Genomic DNA, 20,517 nt, shown 5'->3' on the forward strand with positions numbered 1-20,517 from the left:
CACACTCTCTGGAGGTATATTATGTAGAAATGTGTACCAAACACCAAATGCCAGTGTGTATTAAACTAGCCCCTTTCACAAGTGTGTTTGGGGGGGAGAGAGGTCAGAGAGCGTACATCTTTGGGGGAGTCTGTAGACTTAGGCCGGGGTTATTTTCCTGGTGAGGTTCTGTCATGGCACACCTGATGCAGGAAGTTAATGGACTTCCAATGAGCAGAACCTACAGAGACAGAAGAGGAAGAGGAGCGAGCAAAATGACATGTGAATGCAAGTTTTATTTTTTTACGTTGAGGATAATTGGTGTTCGTGTGTGTGTCTACCTTGCGGCCTGGTCCATGGTGATGAAGGTGGTATCATGGACTTCCTCAGTGAGTACTTGTCTTGCCACAGTCTGTCTGTCTTCACCGTGGGGTCAGACGCCACAAAAGAACTGCAGGAGAGAATCCCCATCACAATCAAAACCTTAAAAGACAGGACTAACTATATCCGAACAACACAGGAGATTACTACAACAATGGTTACTTATTACAGGAATGGAAAGAAGTGAATGGTGGTTCCATCTCTCAATCATGATCTTATCGTCACTGAGCCAGTGGTTCAACTTGAAACCAAAATGGATGCCGATAAATAGACATCAGTTACAAGGTGAAGACTTCTCTCCTAGGGGGTACAACAAGGGGATTGAAAAGCCTTTTAGTAAACAAAAAGTATATATCAAGTTTTATTTCAATTTCCGCTCTTCTTGTCATAATGAGTGTTTACACTCTAACGCCACCTCCCAGCCGCCCTGGGCTGACAGAGGTGCCTGTAAGCTTCAGAGCCATCCCCTCATTCCCCTCTGCTGGGAAGGAACAGCTCCATAACTATCACTTATGCTTGCTACAGAGAGGGTCAATACAGGGGGCTTAAATACAGTGTGCCCTTTGAAGCGTTCCCTTCTGAGAATAGCTCGGCAGTGTCTTGAAAGCCGCTACAACTCTCCTGTGCTCTGTGCTCGCCCAATCAGCACTTAGTCTCAGTAGACGGAGTCTGAGAGGGCGATTCAGCAGCAGGGTGCATTAGGACTAGATTCACGGCCTTCTACTGTCCTGTATGTGGAGACAGGAGATGGATGGAGAGCAAGGACAGAGATGGAGGAGAGAGAAAGAAGAGAGCCATCACTCAGTTCCCCATTACCGTCCTCTCATCCATCCTCATTTGAAGGCCGCCGTTACCCCTCCCCTTTCCCTCCATCTCAGCTCAGAGATTAACCTGTCTGACTGTCTGAGTCCACTTCAGCCTAGCTCAGCTACTACCATCCGGACTCTGACCTTGACAACTAATGGAAGTGTGTGTGTATTATATTTAAGCAAAAAGCAAAATGGTGTGGTATATGACCAAAATATGGCTACGGGCTGTTCTTACGCACAACGCATTCGCGGCTGCCTGGACACAGCCAGCCCTTAGCTGTGCCTTATTGCTATTATTAAACTGGTTCCAACGTAATTAGACAGTAAAAAAAAATGTAAAAGCTGTTCATCAATGCCACCCTAGTTGTAGAACCAGAAGACAGAGTCCTCAACTGGTCAGCAGTTCATTAAAATATGTACCTGCCAAAACACCAGTCTCATCTATCAACAGATGAAGAGGCGACTCCGGGATGTTTTCAGCTGTGCTAACATAATTGCAAAAGGTTTTCTAATGATCAATTAGCCTTTTAAATGATAAACTTGGATTTTCTAACACAACGTGCCATTGAACACAGGAGTGATGGTTGCTGATAATGGCCTCTGTCGCCTATGTAGATATTCCATTAAAAAAATCAGCCGTTTCCAGCTACAATATCATTTACAATATTAACAATGTCTACACTGTATTTATGATAAATTTCATGTTAATTTCATGGACAAAAAAGTGTGTGTGTGTATATATATATACACATACACACACACAGTTGAAGTCGGAACCTTAGAATTAAACTGAGTTTTTCACAATTCCTGACATTTAATCCTTAAAAAATTCCCTGTCTTAGGTCAGTTAGATCACACTTTATTTTAAGAAGTTGAAATGTCAGAATAATAGTAGAGAGAATTATTTATTTCAGTTTTATTTTTTCATCACATTCCCAGTGGTCAAAAGTTTAACATACAACTCAATATCAGTATTTGGTAGCATTGCCTTTAAATTGTTTAACTTGGGGCAAACGTTTTAGCCTTCCACAAGCTTCCCACAATAAGTTGGGTGAATTTCTGCACATTCCTCCGACAGAGCTGGTGTAACTGAGTCAGGTTTGTAGGCCTCCTTGCTGGCACCGCTTTTTCAGTTCTGCCACAAATTTCTGATAGGTCAGGCTTTGTGATCCATACCTTGACTTCCTTAGAGCCATTTTGCCACAACTTTGGAAGTTGCTTGGGGTCATTGTCCATTTTGAAGACCATTTGCGACCAAGCTTTAACTTCTGACTGATGCCTTGGATGTTGCTTCAATATATCCACATCAATTTCCTCCTCTGTTATTTTGTGAAGTGCACCAGTCCCTGCCGCAGCAAAGCAACCCCACAACATGATGCTGCCACCCCCTGCTTCACGGTTGAGATGATGTGTTGCAAGCCTCCCCCTTTTTCCTCCCATAACATAATTATGGTTCAATCAGACCAGAGGACATTTCTCCAAAAAGTACAATCTTTGTCCCCATGTGCAGTTGCAAACCATAGTTTTTCTTTGGAGCATCTTTTTTTATGACGGTTTTTGTTAACCTTGTTTTCTCCAGCATCTTCACAACAGTCGTTTGCTGTTGTTCTGGATGATTTTCACTTTTCACACCAAAGTGCGTTCTCTCTAGGAGACAGAACACTCTCCTTCCGAGCGGTATGACGGCTGTGTGTCCCATGGTGTTTATATTGCGTACTTTGTTTGTACAGATGAACGTGGTACCTTCAGGTGTTTGGAAATTGCTCCCAAGGATGAACCAGACTTGTGGAGGCTACAATTTTTTCGGAGTCTTGCTGATTTCTTTTGATTTTCCCGTGATGTCAAGCAAAGAGGCACTGAGTTTGAAGGTAGGCCTTGAAATACATCCACAGTGACACCTCCAATTTACTCAAATATGTCAATTGCCTATCAGAACTTTAAAGCCATGACATTTTCTGATTTTCCAAGCTGTTTAAAGGCACAGTCAACTTAGTGTATGTAAACTTCTGAACCACTGGAATTGTGATGCAGTGAAATTAAGTGAAAAATCTGTCTGTACAATTGTTGGAAAAATTACTGGTCATGACAAAGTAATGTCCTAACACTGCCAAAACTATAGTTTGTTAACAAGAATTTGTGATATATGTATGCATGTATTAATATAATATAGTGTTTTATTATATATGTGGTGTATATATATATATGGGTGTGTATATTATGGTGTTATATAAAATATATGGTGTGTGTGGCGTCACCTCATGGTAAGTGTCCTCCAGCTCTCCATCGTAGATCCAGCGATAGAGGAAGTTGAGGATGGAGTGACACCAGGCTGAGGATGTGCTGCACCAGAGCTCTCATCTGAGGGTCCCCTGTCTTCCCATAGGCATGGACCGCTGACGCCAGTTCACCTCCCTTCCTCCCTTACACAACAACATTTCAACCACACACACTATTTAAATGGATACTTGATGGTACCAATCATCAGCCACCACAACACACACACACACACACACACACACACACACACACACACACACACCACACACACACACACACACACACACACACACACACCACACACACACACACACACACACAACACCACACACACACACACACACACAACACACACACACACACACACACTCTACCTTGCAAAAGTCAACGAGGGCAGCCAGGTTTTGAGGCGGACTTTAGGGTCGTAGGTCCAGACTAGGAGACGTCTGAGGGTCAGACTGCCTCCACTCCCAGGTTCACTCCCTGGTCATCCTCCACCTGCAACTGTCAAACACTCTTACATGTCCTGTAGCCTACATGGGTTTTCCTCTTGAAGGGCTAAGAACAAAGTTCATTCACATAATGGGGTAGTGTTTTGAGAGGTAGAGAAAGGTGTGTGTTACCTGTGAGTGCAGCACTGCCAGAAAGTCTGTAGTATTCCTTCAGTTCCTGATGCAGGGAGGCACAGAAGCTCTGTCCCACCAGGCCGAAGCTCGGTCCAGACTGCGCGAGTCAGTGTACTTCCTGATCTTGTTGTGGAGCCAGCCCAGCTCAGCCAATCGGTTACTGGTGTCCTTAGAGACTTACAGAGCACACCTAGGGACACACTGGAGAAGTTACGACAGGAGAATGCACACGCGCAGGCACACACAGCACAAAAATACTGTGAATATCTGTCAAAGTAACTAGAGGTCGACCGATTATGATTTTTCAACGCCGATACCGATACCATTAATTGGAGGACCAAAAAAGGCTGATACGATAAAAAAAAAATCTTTTTTACATGTATTTATTTATTGTAATAATTGACAATACAACATACTGAATGAACACTTTTATTTTAACTTAATATAATACATCATCAAAATAAATGTAGCCTCAAATCAGATAATAACAGTTCAATTGGTTAAATGATGCAAAAACAATGTTGGAGAAGAAGAAGTTAAAGTGCAATATCCCATGTAAAAAAGCTAACGTTTAATTTCCTTGCTCGATATAGAACATATTAAACTGTGGTTTCCTTTTAACAGAGTCTCAATTTCCCAGTACAGAATTTAGGTGAGGCTTATATAGGCTTTTCTCTCTATTACCATTTGGTTCATATTACTTTGACTATTGGAGTCTTATAGGCACTTCAGTATTGCCAGTAACGCCACCCTCGAAGCTCGTTACCATCCTCACAAACCGCGGCCCTTGCGAGCAGTGACAACTCTCCAGTCTCAGATCGAGTGACGTTGAAAGGCTATTAGCGCACACCCGTAAATAGCTAGCATTAATCGTAAAGCCTAATCTCGGATTGATAGCTTGAATCATAAACAGCAATGCTTGAAGCATTGCGAGAAGAGCTGCTGGCGAACGCACGAAAGTGCTTGTGAATGAATGCCGACGAGCCTGCTGCTGCTCAGTCAGACTGCTCTATCAAATATCAAAATAATTATAAACATAATAACACACAGAAATACGAGCCTTAGGTCATTAATATGTCAAATCCAGAACTATCATTTCGAAAAAAATAAGTTTATTCTTTCGTGAAATACGGAACCATTCCGTATTTTAACTAACGGATGCATCCCTAAGTCTAAATATTGCTGTTACATTGTACAACCTTCAATGGTATGTCATAATTATGTACAATTCTAGCAAATTAATTACGGCCTTTGTTAGGAATAAATGGACTTCACACATTTCGCAACGAGCCAGGCGGCCCAAACGGCTGCATATACCCTGACTGCTTGCACGGAACGCAAGAGAAGTGACAATTTCCCTAATTATAAGAAATTCATGTTAGCAGGCAAAAATTAAATAAATATGCAGGTTTAAAAATATATACTTGTGTATTGATTTAAAGAAAGGCATTGATGTTTATGGTTAGGTACACTGGTGCAGCGACAGTGCTTTTTTCGCAAATGCGCTTGTTAAATCATCACCCGTTTGTTGAAGTAGGCTGGTGATTCAATGAGAAATAACAGGCACCGCATCGATTATACTCAACGCAGGACACGCTAGATAAACTAGTATATTCATCAACCATGTGTAGTTAACTAGTGATTATGTTAAGATTGATTGTTTTTAAAGATAAGTTTAATGCTAGCTAGCAACTTACCTTGGCTTCTTGCTGCCCTCGCGTAACAGGTAGTCAGCCTGCCACACAGGCTCCTCGTGGAGTGCAATGTAAGGCAGGTGGTTAGAGCGTTGGACTAGTAACCGGAAGGTTGCCAAGATCGAATCCCCGAGCTGACAAGGTAAAAATCTGTCGTTCTGCCCTGAACAAGGCAGTTAACCCACCGTTCCTAGGCCGTCATTGAAAATAAGAATGTGTTCTTAACTGACTTGCCTAGTTAAATAAAGGTGTAACATTTTTTATAAATAAAAAATAATTAAATTGGCAAATCGGTGTCCAAAAATACAATTACCGATTGTTATGAAAAACTTGAAATCGGCCCTAATTAATCAGCCATTCCGATTAATCGGTCGACCTCTAAAAGTAACCCATTTACTCTGTGAGGGGTTGCCAGGTTGGTAGTTAATTATCCCAGTGTGTACCATCTGTCCTGTATGGCTCCCCACAGACACRAGGCACTCACAATCGGAAAATGAGCTTCTCCTGCTGCCAGGTTACCATTCAGTCACTACACACATGTACGCCACAACCCCCCAAGACTACAGCAACACCAAAGGAACAGCAGCTCTGCTCTTCAGCCCAGAATCATGAATAGGAACACATCAGCCGTATTATTACAGAGCCCTTTGCCAGCTGGAGGACCATTCTAATTCAAGGTTCATCCCTTTCACACCAGTTTGTTTCTCAATTAATTTCACTTTTTTTAAATGGTAGTCAGCGTGGCCCTTGTTTCACAGATTGAAGACATTCACCAAGAAGCCTGGAGCCCAAACTGTCTGCAGTGTCTCTCTGCTGACGGAGTCGTCTTATGAGGACGAGGTGTTGATACTCACCTTCTCTACTTTAGACAGAATAATAAAACATGATTGTCTCTAATAACGTTCCATTTCTGTATTCTGTTCTAATTATTCCRGAAACCGTGTTAGATTGAATAGGGCTTATAGCGTAAATGATGACTTCAAAAAGACCTAAGGAAACACCCTTGACGGCTAGATTTGGCTCCAGTGTTCTCGTCCGATACAGTGCTCYTAGGCCAGCGCATTGACAGCAGGCTATATATATATAACGCTGAGAAGATGTATAGCTGAAACAGGTCGACTGTAATTTGTAGGAATATTAGAAAGGAGGAAAGTTGTAATGAATCCTTGATGGATGATAGAGGGACGCCATCGATGTGGCTCCTAACCAAAGAGCCAACTATTGATCWGTCGAGCTTTTTACCCCTTTTAGAAACAGATCATCAGCCTTGATGTCAGCAGCACTACAGCTGAATCTGAAAAACGCTGTCAGTCGGCCGGTTCTACATCAGCCATGATGTCAGGGAGTCAGCTAGCGATGAAACAGGGTAGTCTGTCAATAACTGGTCTAGCTATTATGGATGGAAGAACGGCGCTGTCTAMATTAAACATTTCAGTCATTTAGCAAGATGCTCTTATCCAGTGAGACTTACAGGAGCAATTAGGGTTAAGTGCCTTGCTCAAGGGCACAGACAAATTTTTCACCTAGTCAGCTTGGGGATTCAAACCAGAGACTTTCGGTTTCTGGCCCAACGCTCTTAACCGCTAGCCTACCTGCCATGGTGCGTCTAAACACAACATGTTGACTAACTCTAACATATACGCAGTGTACAAAACATTAGGAATACCTGCTCTTTCCATCACTTGTTAAATCCACTTCAATCAGTGTAGATGAAGGGGAGGAGACAGGTTAAAGAAGGATTTTTAAGCCTTGAGACATGGATTGTGTATGTGTGCCATTCAGAGGGTGAATNAGTGTCTCTCTGCTGACGGAGTCGTCTTATGAGGACGAGGTGTTGATACTCACCTTCTCTACTTTAGACAGAATAATAAAACATGATTGTCTCTAGTAATGTTCCATTTCTGTATTCTGTTCTAATTATTCCGGAAACCGTGTTAGATTGAATAGGGCTTATAGCGTAAATGATGACTTCAAAAAGACCTCAGGAAACACCCTTGATGGCTAGATTTGGCTCCAGTGTTCTCGTCTGATACAGTGCTCCTAGGCCAGCGCATTGACAGCAGGCTATATAGAACGCTGAGAAGATGTATAGCTGAAACAGGTCGACTGTAATTTGTAGGAATATTAGGGAGGGAGGAAGGGAGGAAAGTTGTAATGAATACTTGATGGATGATAGAGGGACGCCATCGATGTGGCTCCTAACCAAAGAGCCAACTATTGATCTGTCGAAGCTTTTTACCCCTTTTAGAAACAGATCATCAGCCTTGATGTCAGCAGCACTACAGCTGAATCTGAAAAACGCTGTCGGTCGGCCGGTTCTACAACAGCCATGATGTCAGGGAGTCAGCTAGCGATGAAACAGGGTAATCTGTCAATAACTGGTCTAGCTAGTATGGATGGAAGTACGGCGCTGTCTACATTAAATATTTGAGTCATTTAGCAAGACGCTCTTATCCAGAGAGACTTACAGGAGCAATTAGGGTTAAGTGCCTTGCTCAAGGGCACAGACAGATTTTTCACCTAGTCAGCTTGGGGATTCAAACCAGAGACTTTCGGTTTCTGGCCCAACGCTCTTAACCGCTAGCCTACCTGCCATGGTGCGTCTAAACACAACATGTTGACTAACTGTAACATATGCGCAGTGTACGAAACATTAGGAATACCTGCTCTTTCCATCACTTGTTAAATCCACTTCAATCAGTGTAGATGAAGGGGAGGAGACAGGTTAAATAAGGATTTTTAAGCCTTGAGACATGGATTGTGTATGTGTGCCATTCAGACGGTGAATGCGCCAGACAAAAGACTTAAGTGCCTTTGTACGGGGGTGGGGGGTATGGTAGTAGGTGCCAGGCACACCAGTTTGAGTGTGTCAAGAAGTGCAACGCTGCTGGGTTTTTCACACTCAACAGTTTCTCGTGTGTATCAAGAAGGGTCCACCAACCAAAGGACATCCAGCCAACTTGACAACTGTGGGAAGTATTGGAGTCAACATGGGCCAGCATCCCTGTGGAACGCTTTTGACACTTTGTAGTCCATGCCCTGATGAATTGAGGCTGTTATGAGGGCAAAAATGGGGGGCAACTCAATATTAGGAAGGTGTTCCTAATGTTTAGTACACTCAGTGAAAGGTCAAATAGCTTATGAAGTTGGGACATCAGTTTTTGCATTCGTCAGGGAAATATTTCAGGAACACGGGGCACAAACTGAAATACCAAAGACACCTTGGCATGGACATTGTTCACGTATGAACGAATGTTCAAGTCACCTTGGAGTCGATCTTGTAGCAGTTGTCTGTGTTGCTCATCTTAATGAACTTGCCGTCGATCCCCTGGAAGACATACAGGATGTCTCGGACCAGCGCAGCCTCACCAACCTCCGCTGGAGAGAAGAAGAACAACAACAACAAATAGGACAACATTAACGAAAGCCATAAATGTTACAGTACCAGTTAAAAAGGTTTGGACATCTACTCATTCAATTGTTTTTCTTAATTTTTTACTATTTTCTATATTGTAGAATAACAGTGAATATGTCAAAACTATGAATGAACACATATGGAATCATGTAGTAAGCAAAAAAGTGTTAAACAAATATAACATATATTTTGATTTGTTTAACACTTTTTTGCTCACTACATGATTCCATATGTGTTATTCATATTTTTGATGTCTTCACTATTATTCTACAACGTAGAAAATAGTACAAATAAAGAAAAACCCTGGAATGAGTAGGTGCTGTATCTCTCTGTATATCTATTAAAGTCAGGCCCCAACCCTGTCAGAGGAGCACCAAGACAAATTAAATACCGGGAGAGCAACTAAACATTTATGAAATGAGCCAATTATGTGAGGTGGTTCTTACTGCAGAACAGGAACATTTCATTGCAGACTTGGTAAATTTCCATCCAAACTAATCTCTTTCTGTTTAATATTGAGTATTCAGTTTGCAGAGCCACTGTGCAGAGAGCAATGTCTCTTTTACCATTACATGCCCCCTGCCCAACTTCTGCCTACGTTACAAAATGTCCTCCAACCGTGAAGCATGTCCCAACAACGCCATGTAGTTTCATACACTAAAAGTAGGCCTATACATCCCAACAATGTCTGTCCCCACCCCCAACTCACCAGTGAGGTCCCCGTCATGGCGTGGCCTGGGGGCCCGGGTGGACAGGGGTGGGGGGCCGAGCGGGGCCCGTGAGGTANAGGCACACCGGTGTGAGTGTGTCAAGAAGTGCAACGCTGCTGGGTTTTTCACACTCAACAGTTTCCCGTGTGTATCAAGAAGGGTCCACCAACCAAAGGACATCCAGCCAACTTAACAACTGTGGGAAGTATTGGAGTCAACATGGGCCAGCATCCCTGTGGAACGCTTTTGACACTTTGTAGTCCATACCCTGACAAATTGAGGCTGTTATGAGGGCAAAAGGGGGTGCAACTCAATATTAGGAAGGTGTTCCTAATGTTTAGTACACTCGGTGAAAGGTCAAATAGCTTATGAAGTTGGTCATCAGTTTTTATTTTCGTCAGGGAAATATTTCAGGAACAAGGTGCACGAATTGAAATACCAAAGACACCTTGGCATGGACATTGTTCACGTATGACCGAATGTTCAAGTCACCTTGGAGTCGATCTTGTAGCAGTTGTCTGTGTTGCTCATCTTAATGAACTTGCCGTCGATCCCCTGGAAGACATACAGGATGTCTCGGACCAGCGCAGCCTCACCAACCTCCGCTGGAGAGAAGAAGAAGAACGAGGGATTCAGAAAAACAACAACAAGTAGGACAACATTAACGAAAGCCAGAAAAAAGTTACAGTACCAGTCAAAAGTTTGGACACCTACTCATTCAATTGTTTTTCTTTATTTTGACTATTTTCTACATTGTAGAATAACAGTGAAGRTGTCAAAACTATGTGTTATTTCATAGTTTTGATGTCTTCACTATTATTCTACAATGTAGAAAATAGTACAAATAAAGAAAAACCCTGGAATGAGTAGGTGCTGTATCTCTCTGTATATCTATTAAAGTCAGCCCCCAACCCTGTCAGAGGAGCACCAAGACTAATTAAATACCGGGAGAGCAACTAAACATTTATGAAATGAGGCGATTATGTGAGGTGATTCTTACTGCGGAACAGGAACATTTCATTGCAGACTTGGTCAATTTCCCTCCGAACTAATCTCTTTCTGTTTAATATTGAGTATTCAGTTTGCAGAGCCACTGTGCAGAGAGCAATGTCTTTTACCATTACAGGCCCCCTGCCCAACTTCTACGTTACAACATTTCCTCCAACCGTGAAGCACGTCCCAACAACGCCATGTAGTTTCATACACTGAAAGTAGGCCTATACATCCCAACAATGTCGATCCCCACCCCCAACTCACCAGTGAGGTCCCCGTCATGGCGTGGCCTGGGGGCCCGGGTGGACAGGGGTGGGGGGCCGAGCGGGGCCCGTGAGGTAGGTGCCAGGGCGGAGGTGTTGGGGAGGGCCCACGCCAGCCGAGAGCCCAGCTGCTGCCCTGCTGTCTGGGGTGGGTGTCTGGAGAGAGCACACACAGAAATGTTTAATGGATCATTTTGTATGTTTACATCCGTGTAACTRTAGACATTTTTTCTCCCCCTCGACATGCATAACTCTTCCCCTATACATGTTGGTTGTCCTAATGCTAACTGTCTTGTAGGACCATTACCATTAATAGCCTGTTAATGAGGGACTCTTGCCTTTCAACAGCAGAGAATGGCTTTAGAGTCACRCCACCGTAGCGATGCCTCAGCTCCAAATGACTTTTATAGTGTTGATGATGCTCCACTCAACCACCCACTAATCAGATACTTACCCTGGCACTAGACGAGTATAGCCAGACTAATTATACACAAGTGCTGGTGGGGTAGTGGAGAAGGACATGCATAATTGATGCTCACAACAGAATGGAAATACCCTGCTACAACAAATGGCTACAAAGAAAAATATATTTTTTTAAACATGTCCTACTAATTTAAACACCCCTTCATATTCTGAAGGTTCATTGGTTATGCAGTTGCGGTGCTGAGCTACAACAAACGCATGCACTCCCTGCGAGTCCACAGGAACAAGACTGGAGAAAGTCTAGAGTCATGTACGACTGACTATGGAGTCCTGGGTGCTGACCGGACAAACMGGGTTCCATCAATTGGTCTTACCCGGCCAGCAGGGGCTGAGGGGTGGGTGTGGGCCCGTTGAGGGAGTACACCCCCAGGCTGCTGATGCCACTGGTSCCCATGCTGKTGGAGATCTGGRMGCCCCCGGGCCCCGAGCGCTCGGGGTAGCTGAGGGGCAGGCTCCCGGGCCGAGTGCAGTARAACGGGGTGGAGTGGGCGTCCCGGGGGAGGGCCTGGGCAAACAGCGCCCCATAGCTGCCAACCTGGGAATGACACATGCTATCAATAAATCAATGATGTATCAATTAAATAATCAAATGTGGAATAATATGGAACATTTAATAGAATAGCTATTTCTGCTATTAATGGAGTTCTACAGAACTAACATGGCCACGATGGAATTACTGTTTGTGATGATGCAGTCTGGAGGATTATAMTGCTTTMATTTTCTGTATCKACAGTACCAGTCAAAAGTTTGGACACACAAAGGTTTATCTTTATTTCTACTATTTCCAACATTGTAGAAAAATAGTGAAGACATCGAAACTATGAAAAAACACATATGGAATCATGTAGTAACCAAAAAAAGTGTTAAATAAATCAAAAATATATTTTATATTTGAGATTCTTCAAAGTAGCCACCCTTTGCCTTGATGACAGCTTTGCACACTCTTGGMATCTCTCAACCAGCTTCATGAGGTAGTCACCTGGAATGTATTTCAATCAACAGCTGTGCCTTGTTAAAAGTTCATTTGTGGAATTTCTTTCCTTCTTAATGCGTTTGAGACAATCAGTTGTGTTGTGACAAGGTAGGGGTGGTATATAGAAAATAGCCCTATTTGGTAAAAGACCAAGTCCATATTATGGCAAGAACAGCTCAAATAAGCAAAAGAGAACACAGTCATCATTATTTAAGACATGAAGGGAGATACGGAATTTAAGAACTTTGAAAGTTTCTTCAAGTGCAGTCGCAAAAACCTCAAGCGCTATGATGAAACTGCCTCTCATGAGGACCACAGGAAAGGAAGACCCGAGTTACCTCTGCTGCAGATGATAAGCTCATTAGAGTTACCAGCCTCAAAATTGCAGCCCAAATAATGCTTCACAGAGTTCAAGTAACAGAACATCTCAATCAACTGTTAGAGAACTGCGTGAATCAGGCCTTCATGGTCGAATTGCTGCAAAGAAACCATACTAAAGGACCAATAAGAAGAAGAGACTTGCTTGGCCCAGAAAACAAGCAATGGACATTAGACCGGTGGAAATCTGTTCTTTGGTCTGATGAGTCCAAATTGGAGATTTTGGGTTCCAACCGCCGTTTCTATGTGAGAGTAGGTGACAGGACGATCTCCGAATGTGTGGTTCCACCGTGAAGCATGGAGGAGGTGGTGTGATGGTGCTTTGCTGGTGACACTGTCAGTGATGTATTTGGAATTCAAGGCACACTTAACCAGCATGGCTTACACGCATTCTGCAGTGATACGCCATCTATCTGGTTTGCACTTAGTGGGACTATCATTTTTTTTCCACAGGACAATGACCAACACACCACGCTGTGTAAGGGCTATTTGACCAAGAAGGAGAGTGATGGAGTGATGAACCTGGCTCCAATCACTCGATTTCTACCCAATTGAGATGGTTTTGGATGAGTTGGACTGCAGAGTGAAGGAAAAGCAGCCAACAAGTGCTCAGCATATGTGGGAACTCCCAAACTGTTGGAAAGCATTCCAGGTGAAGCTGTTGAGAGAATGCCAAGAGTACAAGCGGTCATCAAAGCAAATGGTGGCTATTTGCAGAATCTAAAATATATTTAGATTTGTTAACACTTTTTTGGATACTACATGATTCATATGTGTTATTTCATAGTTCTGATGTCTTCACTATTATTCTACATGTAGAAAATAGTAAAATAAACAAAAACCCTAGAATAAGTAGGTGTGTCCAAACTTTTGATGTACTGTTAATATAGCTATGGTTAGTGTGTGTGTGTGTGGTTTGAGAGCAATGTGGTGTAATGACAAGTATACACCACCCTGGACGGTTTCCTGGGTCCTCACAGAGACTGAGCAGCAGGTATAAGACGGACCATGTGTTTAGCACCCCGCTTAAGGAAAGCACACACACAGATTCTCAATTGGTTCTCCTTTCAAAGCCAATACAAGTATGCATATGCACCAGGGTATTTGGAACAGAAGAGTGACCTGAGTCTGGAGCTTTCTGTGGAGCTCAGAGAACGGGCTGCGTCACTCTCTCTCCTCTGCTTCAGCACTGGAGAACCAAAGGACAAGAAAACAGAATCAGACCCCTAAATAAACAGACATAGACCAATTCAAAACACAAGTTGATTAAAGGGGGTCAACTCCACTCCGAACAAGGGTAAGTGCTGTTTTTTTTCTTTACTATGCTTAGCGTCGATGAGATGGTCATTAGTGGCCTTACTCCGACTACAAACAAATCTATTGAGAGTTTACTATTATGGAATCCTTAAAAAACTATTTCTTCTATTTGTCAAATGTACCTTTAACACAAGAGAAAATCTCTACTGGGAAAACAACAAAAAGACCACATTAATAAAGGATGCATGTTTGCAAAGGTAACAGAGAAGTGCAAACCAGTGATGTGCAGATGCCTTTGATGTCGAGATGGACCCTCAAAGAGGATTCACTCAGCAAACCTGTCCAGTTTAGGTCACTCACATTATTGTCTCTAATAATAGGTCATAGGTCACTCACGTTCTTTTTTGATCTTCTCTGACACTAGGAACTCATCCCTCTCAATGGTGGGAGCATAGTTACTCCCGACGACTCTCACAGCATACTGGAACTGGTGGGCTACTTCAGCTGAAATGTGAAATAGGGTTGAGTTGAAGTATTGAGCACGGAATATCGGCTTTTCCTAAACCATATGTCACTACTAGTGAATGGGTCTTTCAGACTGGTTCAAATCTTACAGATGCAGAACGTTTCCCCTCAATCAGTAGCTAGCTCCCAATCTTACACTTTCTGGTAGTCATGCCATGTGATAGAAAATTAAACTTTAGTACCTGCGCTCTAAAAAGTCCAGGTAAACAATACTTTCCGGTGAATATTTTGTCTCATATTTCGAGCAGCTGAAAGACTAACTGCACAGACAACCGGTATAGTAAGTTCAAACGTAATTGTATTCAACATTCTGGCTTGTAAGGAAAATGTCYACGATTGTGCAGTGCTTTGTTTCAGACTGTATACSAAGAATTGGTATCAAAGTCAGATTTATTAGKCAAACTTTCTGGCAGCCTGGCAAGCCAAGCTAGCTATMCCTAACTAGCTAACTTACTTGAACAAGGCGTGGTTGGACTGTTGTCAACYGTATCTGCAGCTACCTATATCTAGCTATGACACACTTTTGGTAGTTAGCTAGCTAGCTAGCTAAAGCATTGGATGTAGCCATCACCTAAATACAAATAAGGGTCGAGCTAACGTTAGCTACATGGCTAGCTAGCTGTGGTCCATACATAGCCTACCATCTCTGACTTGGCTAGCTTGGTGTACAGTTACTAGCTAGCCTAAGCTAACTAGCATTGGCACTGCGTTGGCTGTCACACAAACTTGACTTAACTACAAACTTCGTTAGCTACTGTAGCTAGATGGCGAGCTGAACGCTGGCATACAACTGTTATATCAGCATCACTGTTAATGTTAGCTAGCTAGCAACAGACCAGGCTAGCTGCACATAACCGCGCCTGGGCAATCTAACTAGCTAGCATCATAGCTACCTTCGCTCTTCCCAGTGATCCTGCAGCAGAGACTTTGAAGGAGGACGTTGGGGGACTTTTGATCTAGGGCAGCCATTGCGTTGCAGTCTTTTATTTTCCTTATGAAACACCAGCGATACTACTGGGTGCAGTTGTACCCACTACGATTGTTCTTGCTTTGGGTTTCCACTCTCAGTAACAGCCATTTTAACGGAACCCGCCGAAAGCGTCCTGACTGGAGGCGTTGCTAGCAAGAAGAGATGGGAAAAATAAATGAAAATATGACCCTCCAAAACAAGGCAATGGCGCTAAAAGTTCCCATGTCAGTTGTTCCTAGCCTTCGCCCCATGCTTATGGTGGTCAAATTGTAAGCTAAGTAGATAGCCAGTTGACTGTTAATTTTGAAATACATTTTCAATGTTAATTTGTAATTATTTTATTGGAATTAATTGCAATGAAATACAGCCTTATCGAAAGACAGTTATTTTGCATATTTGCATTTCAGAACCAGGAGAGTGGACAGTTCCCAGACTTGAAAGACTTGGGGTACAAGGCAAGCATTTCATGACCCAAGTAGTGGACAGCTCTCTCTCTCTCTCTCGCTCTCAATTCAATTTCAATTCAAGGGCTTTATTGGCATGGAAAACATATGTTAACATTGCCAAAGCAAGTGAAGTAGATAATAAATAAAAGGGAAATTAACAATACAAATKAACAGTAAACATTACACTCACAAAAGTTCCAAAAKAATAAAGACATTTCAAATGTTATATTATGTCAATATACAGTATTGTAACAATGTGCAAATAGTTAAAGTACAAAATGGAAAATAAATAAACATAAATATGGGTTGTAATTTACAATGGTGTTTGTTTTTCACTGGTTGCCCTTTTCTTGTAGCAACAGGTCACAAATCTTGCTGCTGTGACTGCACACTGTGGTATTNCCAACAGGACAATGACCCAACACACCTCCACGCTGTGTAAGGGCTATTTGACCAAGAAGGAGAGTGATGGAGTGATGACCTGGCCTCCACAATCACTCGATTTCTACCCAATTGAGATGGTTTCGGATGAGTTGGACCGCAGAGTGAAGGAAAAGCAGCCAACAAGTGCTCAGCATATGTGGGAACTCCTTCAAGACTGTTGGAAAAGCATTCCAGGTGAAGCTGATTGAGAGAATGCCAAGAGTACAAAGCGGTCATCAAAGCAAATGGTGGCTACTTTGCAGAATCTAAAATATATTTAGATTTGTTAAACACTTTTTTGGATACTACATGATTCCATATGTGTTATTTCATAGTTCTGATGTCTTCACTATTATTCTACAATGTAGAAAATAGTAAAAATAAACAAAAACCCTAGAATAAGTAGGTGTGTCCAAACTTTTGACTGTACTGTATATATAGCTATGGTTAGTGTGTGTGTGTGTGTTGAGAGCAATGTGGTGTAATGACAAGTATACCCACCCTGGACGGTTTCCTGGGGTCCTCACAGAGACTGAGCAGCAGGTATAAGACGGACCACCTGTGTTTCAGCACCCCCTGTTAATGGAAAGCAAAACACACAGATTCTCAATTGGTTCTCCTTTCAAAGCCAATACAAGTATGCATATGCACCAGGGTATTTGGAACAGAAGACTGACCTGAGTCTGCAGCTTTCTGTGGAGCTCAGAGAACAGGGCTGCGTCACTCTCTCTCCTCTGCTTCAGCACTGGAGAACCAAAGGACAAGACAAACAGAATCAGACCCCTAAATAAACAGACATAGACCAATTTCAAAAACACAAGTTGATTAAAAGGGGCTCAACTCCACTCCGAACAAGGGTAAGTGCTGTTTTTTTTTACTTTACTATGCTTAGCGATCGATAAGATGGTCATTAGTGGCCTTACTCCGACTACAAACTAAATGTATTGAGATGTATTATTATGGAGACTCTTAACAACCGTATTTCTTTATTGTCAAATGTACCTTTAACACRAGACAGAAAATCTCTACTGGGAAAAGAACAACAAAAAGACCACATTAACAAAGCATGCATGTTTGCAAAGGTAACAGAGAAGGTTCAAACCAGTGATGTGCAGATGCCACTTTCGACTGTTGAGATGGACCCTCAAAGAGGATTCACTCAGCAAACCTGTCCAGTTTAGGTCACTCACATTATTGTCTCTAATAATAGGTCATAGGTCACTCACGTTCTTTTTTGATCTTCTCTGACACTAGGAACTCATCCCTCTCAATGGTGGGAGCATAGTTACTCCCGACGACTCTCACAGCATACTGGAACTGGTGGGCTACTTCAGCTGAAATGTGAAATAGGGTTGAGTTGAAGTACTGAGCATGGAATATCGGCTTTTCATAAACCATATGGCACTACTAGTGAATGAATCTTTCAGACTGGTTCAAATCTTACAGATGCAAAACGTTTCCCCTCAATCAGTAGCTAGCTCCCAATCTTACACTTTCCCTTAGTCACAAAACGTGGCGAAACATGCCTTCAATTGTGCAGGAAATACCACTACATTTACATAGAAAAATACCCGAAATGTCCCTTGTCTGTCACCAATGTTTCAAATATATATATTTGAACTTACTCTGCCGATTGTCTATGGTTTTGGTACTTGAGACAAAATATCCACAGGAAAGTATTATTAAATGACTTTAAAGCGCGGGTCTGTGTGTGCGGCAATCATGTCATGTGTTTACTCATGATCAAAGGCACGTGCACAAGACGTTAAGTACATGCATACTAACAGGTGTTTACATGGTGTTGAGCATGTGCCAGGTGATAAAAAAATGTAACTTCAGTACCTGCGCTCTAAAGTCGGGTAAACAATACTTTCGGGTGAATATTTTGTCTCATATTTCGAGCAGCTGATAGACTAACTGCACAGACAACCGGTATAGTAAGTTCAAACGTAATTGTATTCAACATTCTGGCTTGTAAGGAAAATGTCCACGATTGTGCAGTGCTTTGTTTCAGACTGTATATCAAGAATTGGTATCAAAGTCAGATTTATTAGGCACACTTTCTGGCAGCCTGGCTAACTTACTTGAACAAGGCGTGGTTGTACTGTTGTCAACCGTATCTGCAGCTACCTATATCTAGCTATGACACACTTTTGGTAATTAGCTAGCTAGCTAAAGCCTTGGATGTAGCCATCACCTAAATACAAATAAGGGTCGAGCTAACGTTAGTTAACTAGATGGCTAGCTAGCTGGGGTCCATACATAGCCTACCATCTCTGACTTGGCTGGCTAGGTGTACAGTTACTAGCTAGCCTATGCTAACTAGCATTGGCTGTCACACAAACTTGACTTAACTAAAAACGTAGTTAGCTACTGTAGCTAGATGGCGCGCTGAACGTTGGTATCCAACTGTTACATCAGCATCACTGTTAAATGTTAGCTAGCTAGCAACAGACCAGGCTAGCTGCACATAACCGCGCCTGGGCAATCTAACTAGCTAGCATCATAGCTACCTTCGCTCTTCCCAGTGATCCTGCAGCAGAGACTTTGAAGGAGGACGTTGGGGGACTTTTGATCTAGGGCAGCCATTGCGTTGCAGTCTTTTATTTTCCTTATCAGACACCAGCGATACTACTGGATGCAGTTGTACCCACTACGATTGTTCTTGCTTTGGGTTTCCACTCTCAGTAACAGCCATTTTAACGGAACCCGCCGAAAGCGTCCTGACTGGAGGCGTTGCTAGCAAGAAGAGATGGGGAAAATAAATGAAAATATTACCCTCCAAAACAAGGCAATGGCACTAAAGGTTCCCATCTCAGTTGTTCCTAGCCTTCGCCACATGCTTATGGTGGTCAAATTGTAAGCTAAGTAGATAGCTAGTTGACTGTTAATTTTGAAATACATTTTCAATGTTAATTTAAAATTATTTTATTGGAATTAATTGCAATGAAATACAGCCGTATCGAAAGACAGTTATTTTGCATATTTGCATTTCAGAACCAGGAGAGTGGACAGTTCCCAGACTTGGGGTACAAGGCAAGCATTTCATGACCCAAGTAGTGGACCTCTCTCTCTCTCTTTCTCTTTCGCTTTCTCTTTCTCTCTTTCAATGGCTTTGTGTCTCTAATATGGTCATACATTGGGCAGGAGGTTAGGAAGTGCAGCTCAGGTTCCACCTCATTTTGTGGGCAGTGTGCACATAGCCTGTCTTCTCTTGAGAGCCAAGTCTGCCTACGGCGGCCTTTCTCAATAGCAAGGCTATGCTCACTGAGTATGTGCATAGTCAAAGCTTTCCTTATGTTTGGGTCAGTCACAGTGGTCAGGTATTCTGCCACTGTGTACTCTCTGTTTAGGGCCAAACTAGCATTCTAGTTTGCTGTTTTTTTGTTAATTCTTTCCAATGTGTTAAGTAATTATATTTTTGTTTTCTCATTATTTGGTTGGGTCTAATTGTGTCACTGTGCTGGGGCTCTGTGGGGTCTGTGTTTGTGAACAGAGCCCCAGGACCAGCTTGCTTAGGGGACTCTTCTCCAGGGTCATCTCTCTGTAGGTGATGGCTTTGTTATGGAAGGTTTGGGAATCGCTTCCTTTTAGGTGGTTGTAGAAATAATGGCTCTTTTCTGGATTTTGATAATTAGTGGGTATCGGCCTAATTCTGCTCTGCATGCATTATGTGGTGTTTTATGTTGTACACTGAGGATATTTTTGCAGAATTCTGCATGTAGAGTCTCAATTTGGTGTTTGTCCCATTTTGTGAATTATTGGTTGGAAAGCGGACCCCAGACCTCACAACCATAAAGGGCAATAGGTTCTATAACTGATTCAAGTCGCTCTCTCTCAATTCAATTAGCTTTATTGGCATGACACTGTCCCTCATTATATGGCAGGCAGCAATGTAGTGCGATGCCAGCCCAC

General features: G+C 42.6%; 2 protein-coding genes across 2 annotated transcripts in view; both read right to left on the reverse strand.

Annotated features, from left to right (window-relative positions):
• Positions 1-19,362, reverse strand: part of LOC112072271 (gamma-tubulin complex component 3 homolog) — a 35,281-nt gene extending 15,919 nt beyond the window's left edge. Inside the window, 9 exon segments of the mRNA XM_070439723.1 lie at positions 9,032-9,144; positions 9,891-10,004; positions 10,377-10,496; positions 11,149-11,303; positions 11,945-12,165; positions 17,104-17,178; positions 17,280-17,347; positions 17,829-17,936; positions 19,116-19,362. Coding sequence (XP_070295824.1) covers positions 9,032-9,144; positions 9,891-10,004; positions 10,377-10,496; positions 11,149-11,303; positions 11,945-12,165; positions 17,104-17,178; positions 17,280-17,347; positions 17,829-17,936; positions 19,116-19,191 — 1,050 coding nt within the window. The 5' untranslated portion in view covers positions 19,192-19,362.
• LOC112072272 (gamma-tubulin complex component 3-like) lies at positions 13,591-15,916 on the reverse strand. Its single transcript, XM_070439722.1, has 4 exons — positions 15,657-15,916; positions 14,635-14,742; positions 14,104-14,170; positions 13,591-13,639 (listed from the first exon to the last, which is right to left on the reverse strand). The coding sequence occupies exons 1-4, from the start codon at positions 15,730-15,732 to the stop codon at positions 13,591-13,593; spliced, it is 300 nt and encodes a 99-aa protein (XP_070295823.1). The 5' UTR covers positions 15,733-15,916.
• Positions 19,363-20,517: the final 1,155 nt, after the last annotated feature.

The sequence above is a fragment of the Salvelinus sp. IW2-2015 genome, unplaced genomic scaffold (assembly GCF_002910315.2).
Source record: "Salvelinus sp. IW2-2015 unplaced genomic scaffold, ASM291031v2 Un_scaffold1873, whole genome shotgun sequence".
NCBI lineage: Eukaryota > Metazoa > Chordata > Actinopteri > Salmoniformes > Salmonidae > Salvelinus > Salvelinus sp. IW2-2015.

Coding starts and splice junctions, on each gene's coding strand:
- LOC112072272 (XM_070439722.1), bottom strand. CDS start 15,732: ATGGCTGCCCTAGATCAAAAGTCCCCCAACGTCCTCCTTCAAAGTCTC. Junction 14,171..14,634: donor AGAGAAGATCAAAAAAGAAC/GTGAGTGACCTA, acceptor TTGGTTCTCCAG/TGCTGAAGCAGAGGAGAGAG. Junction 13,640..14,103: donor ACAGAAAGCTCCAGACTCAG/GTCACTCTTCTG, acceptor TTCTCTCAACAG/CTTCACCTGGAATGCTTTCC.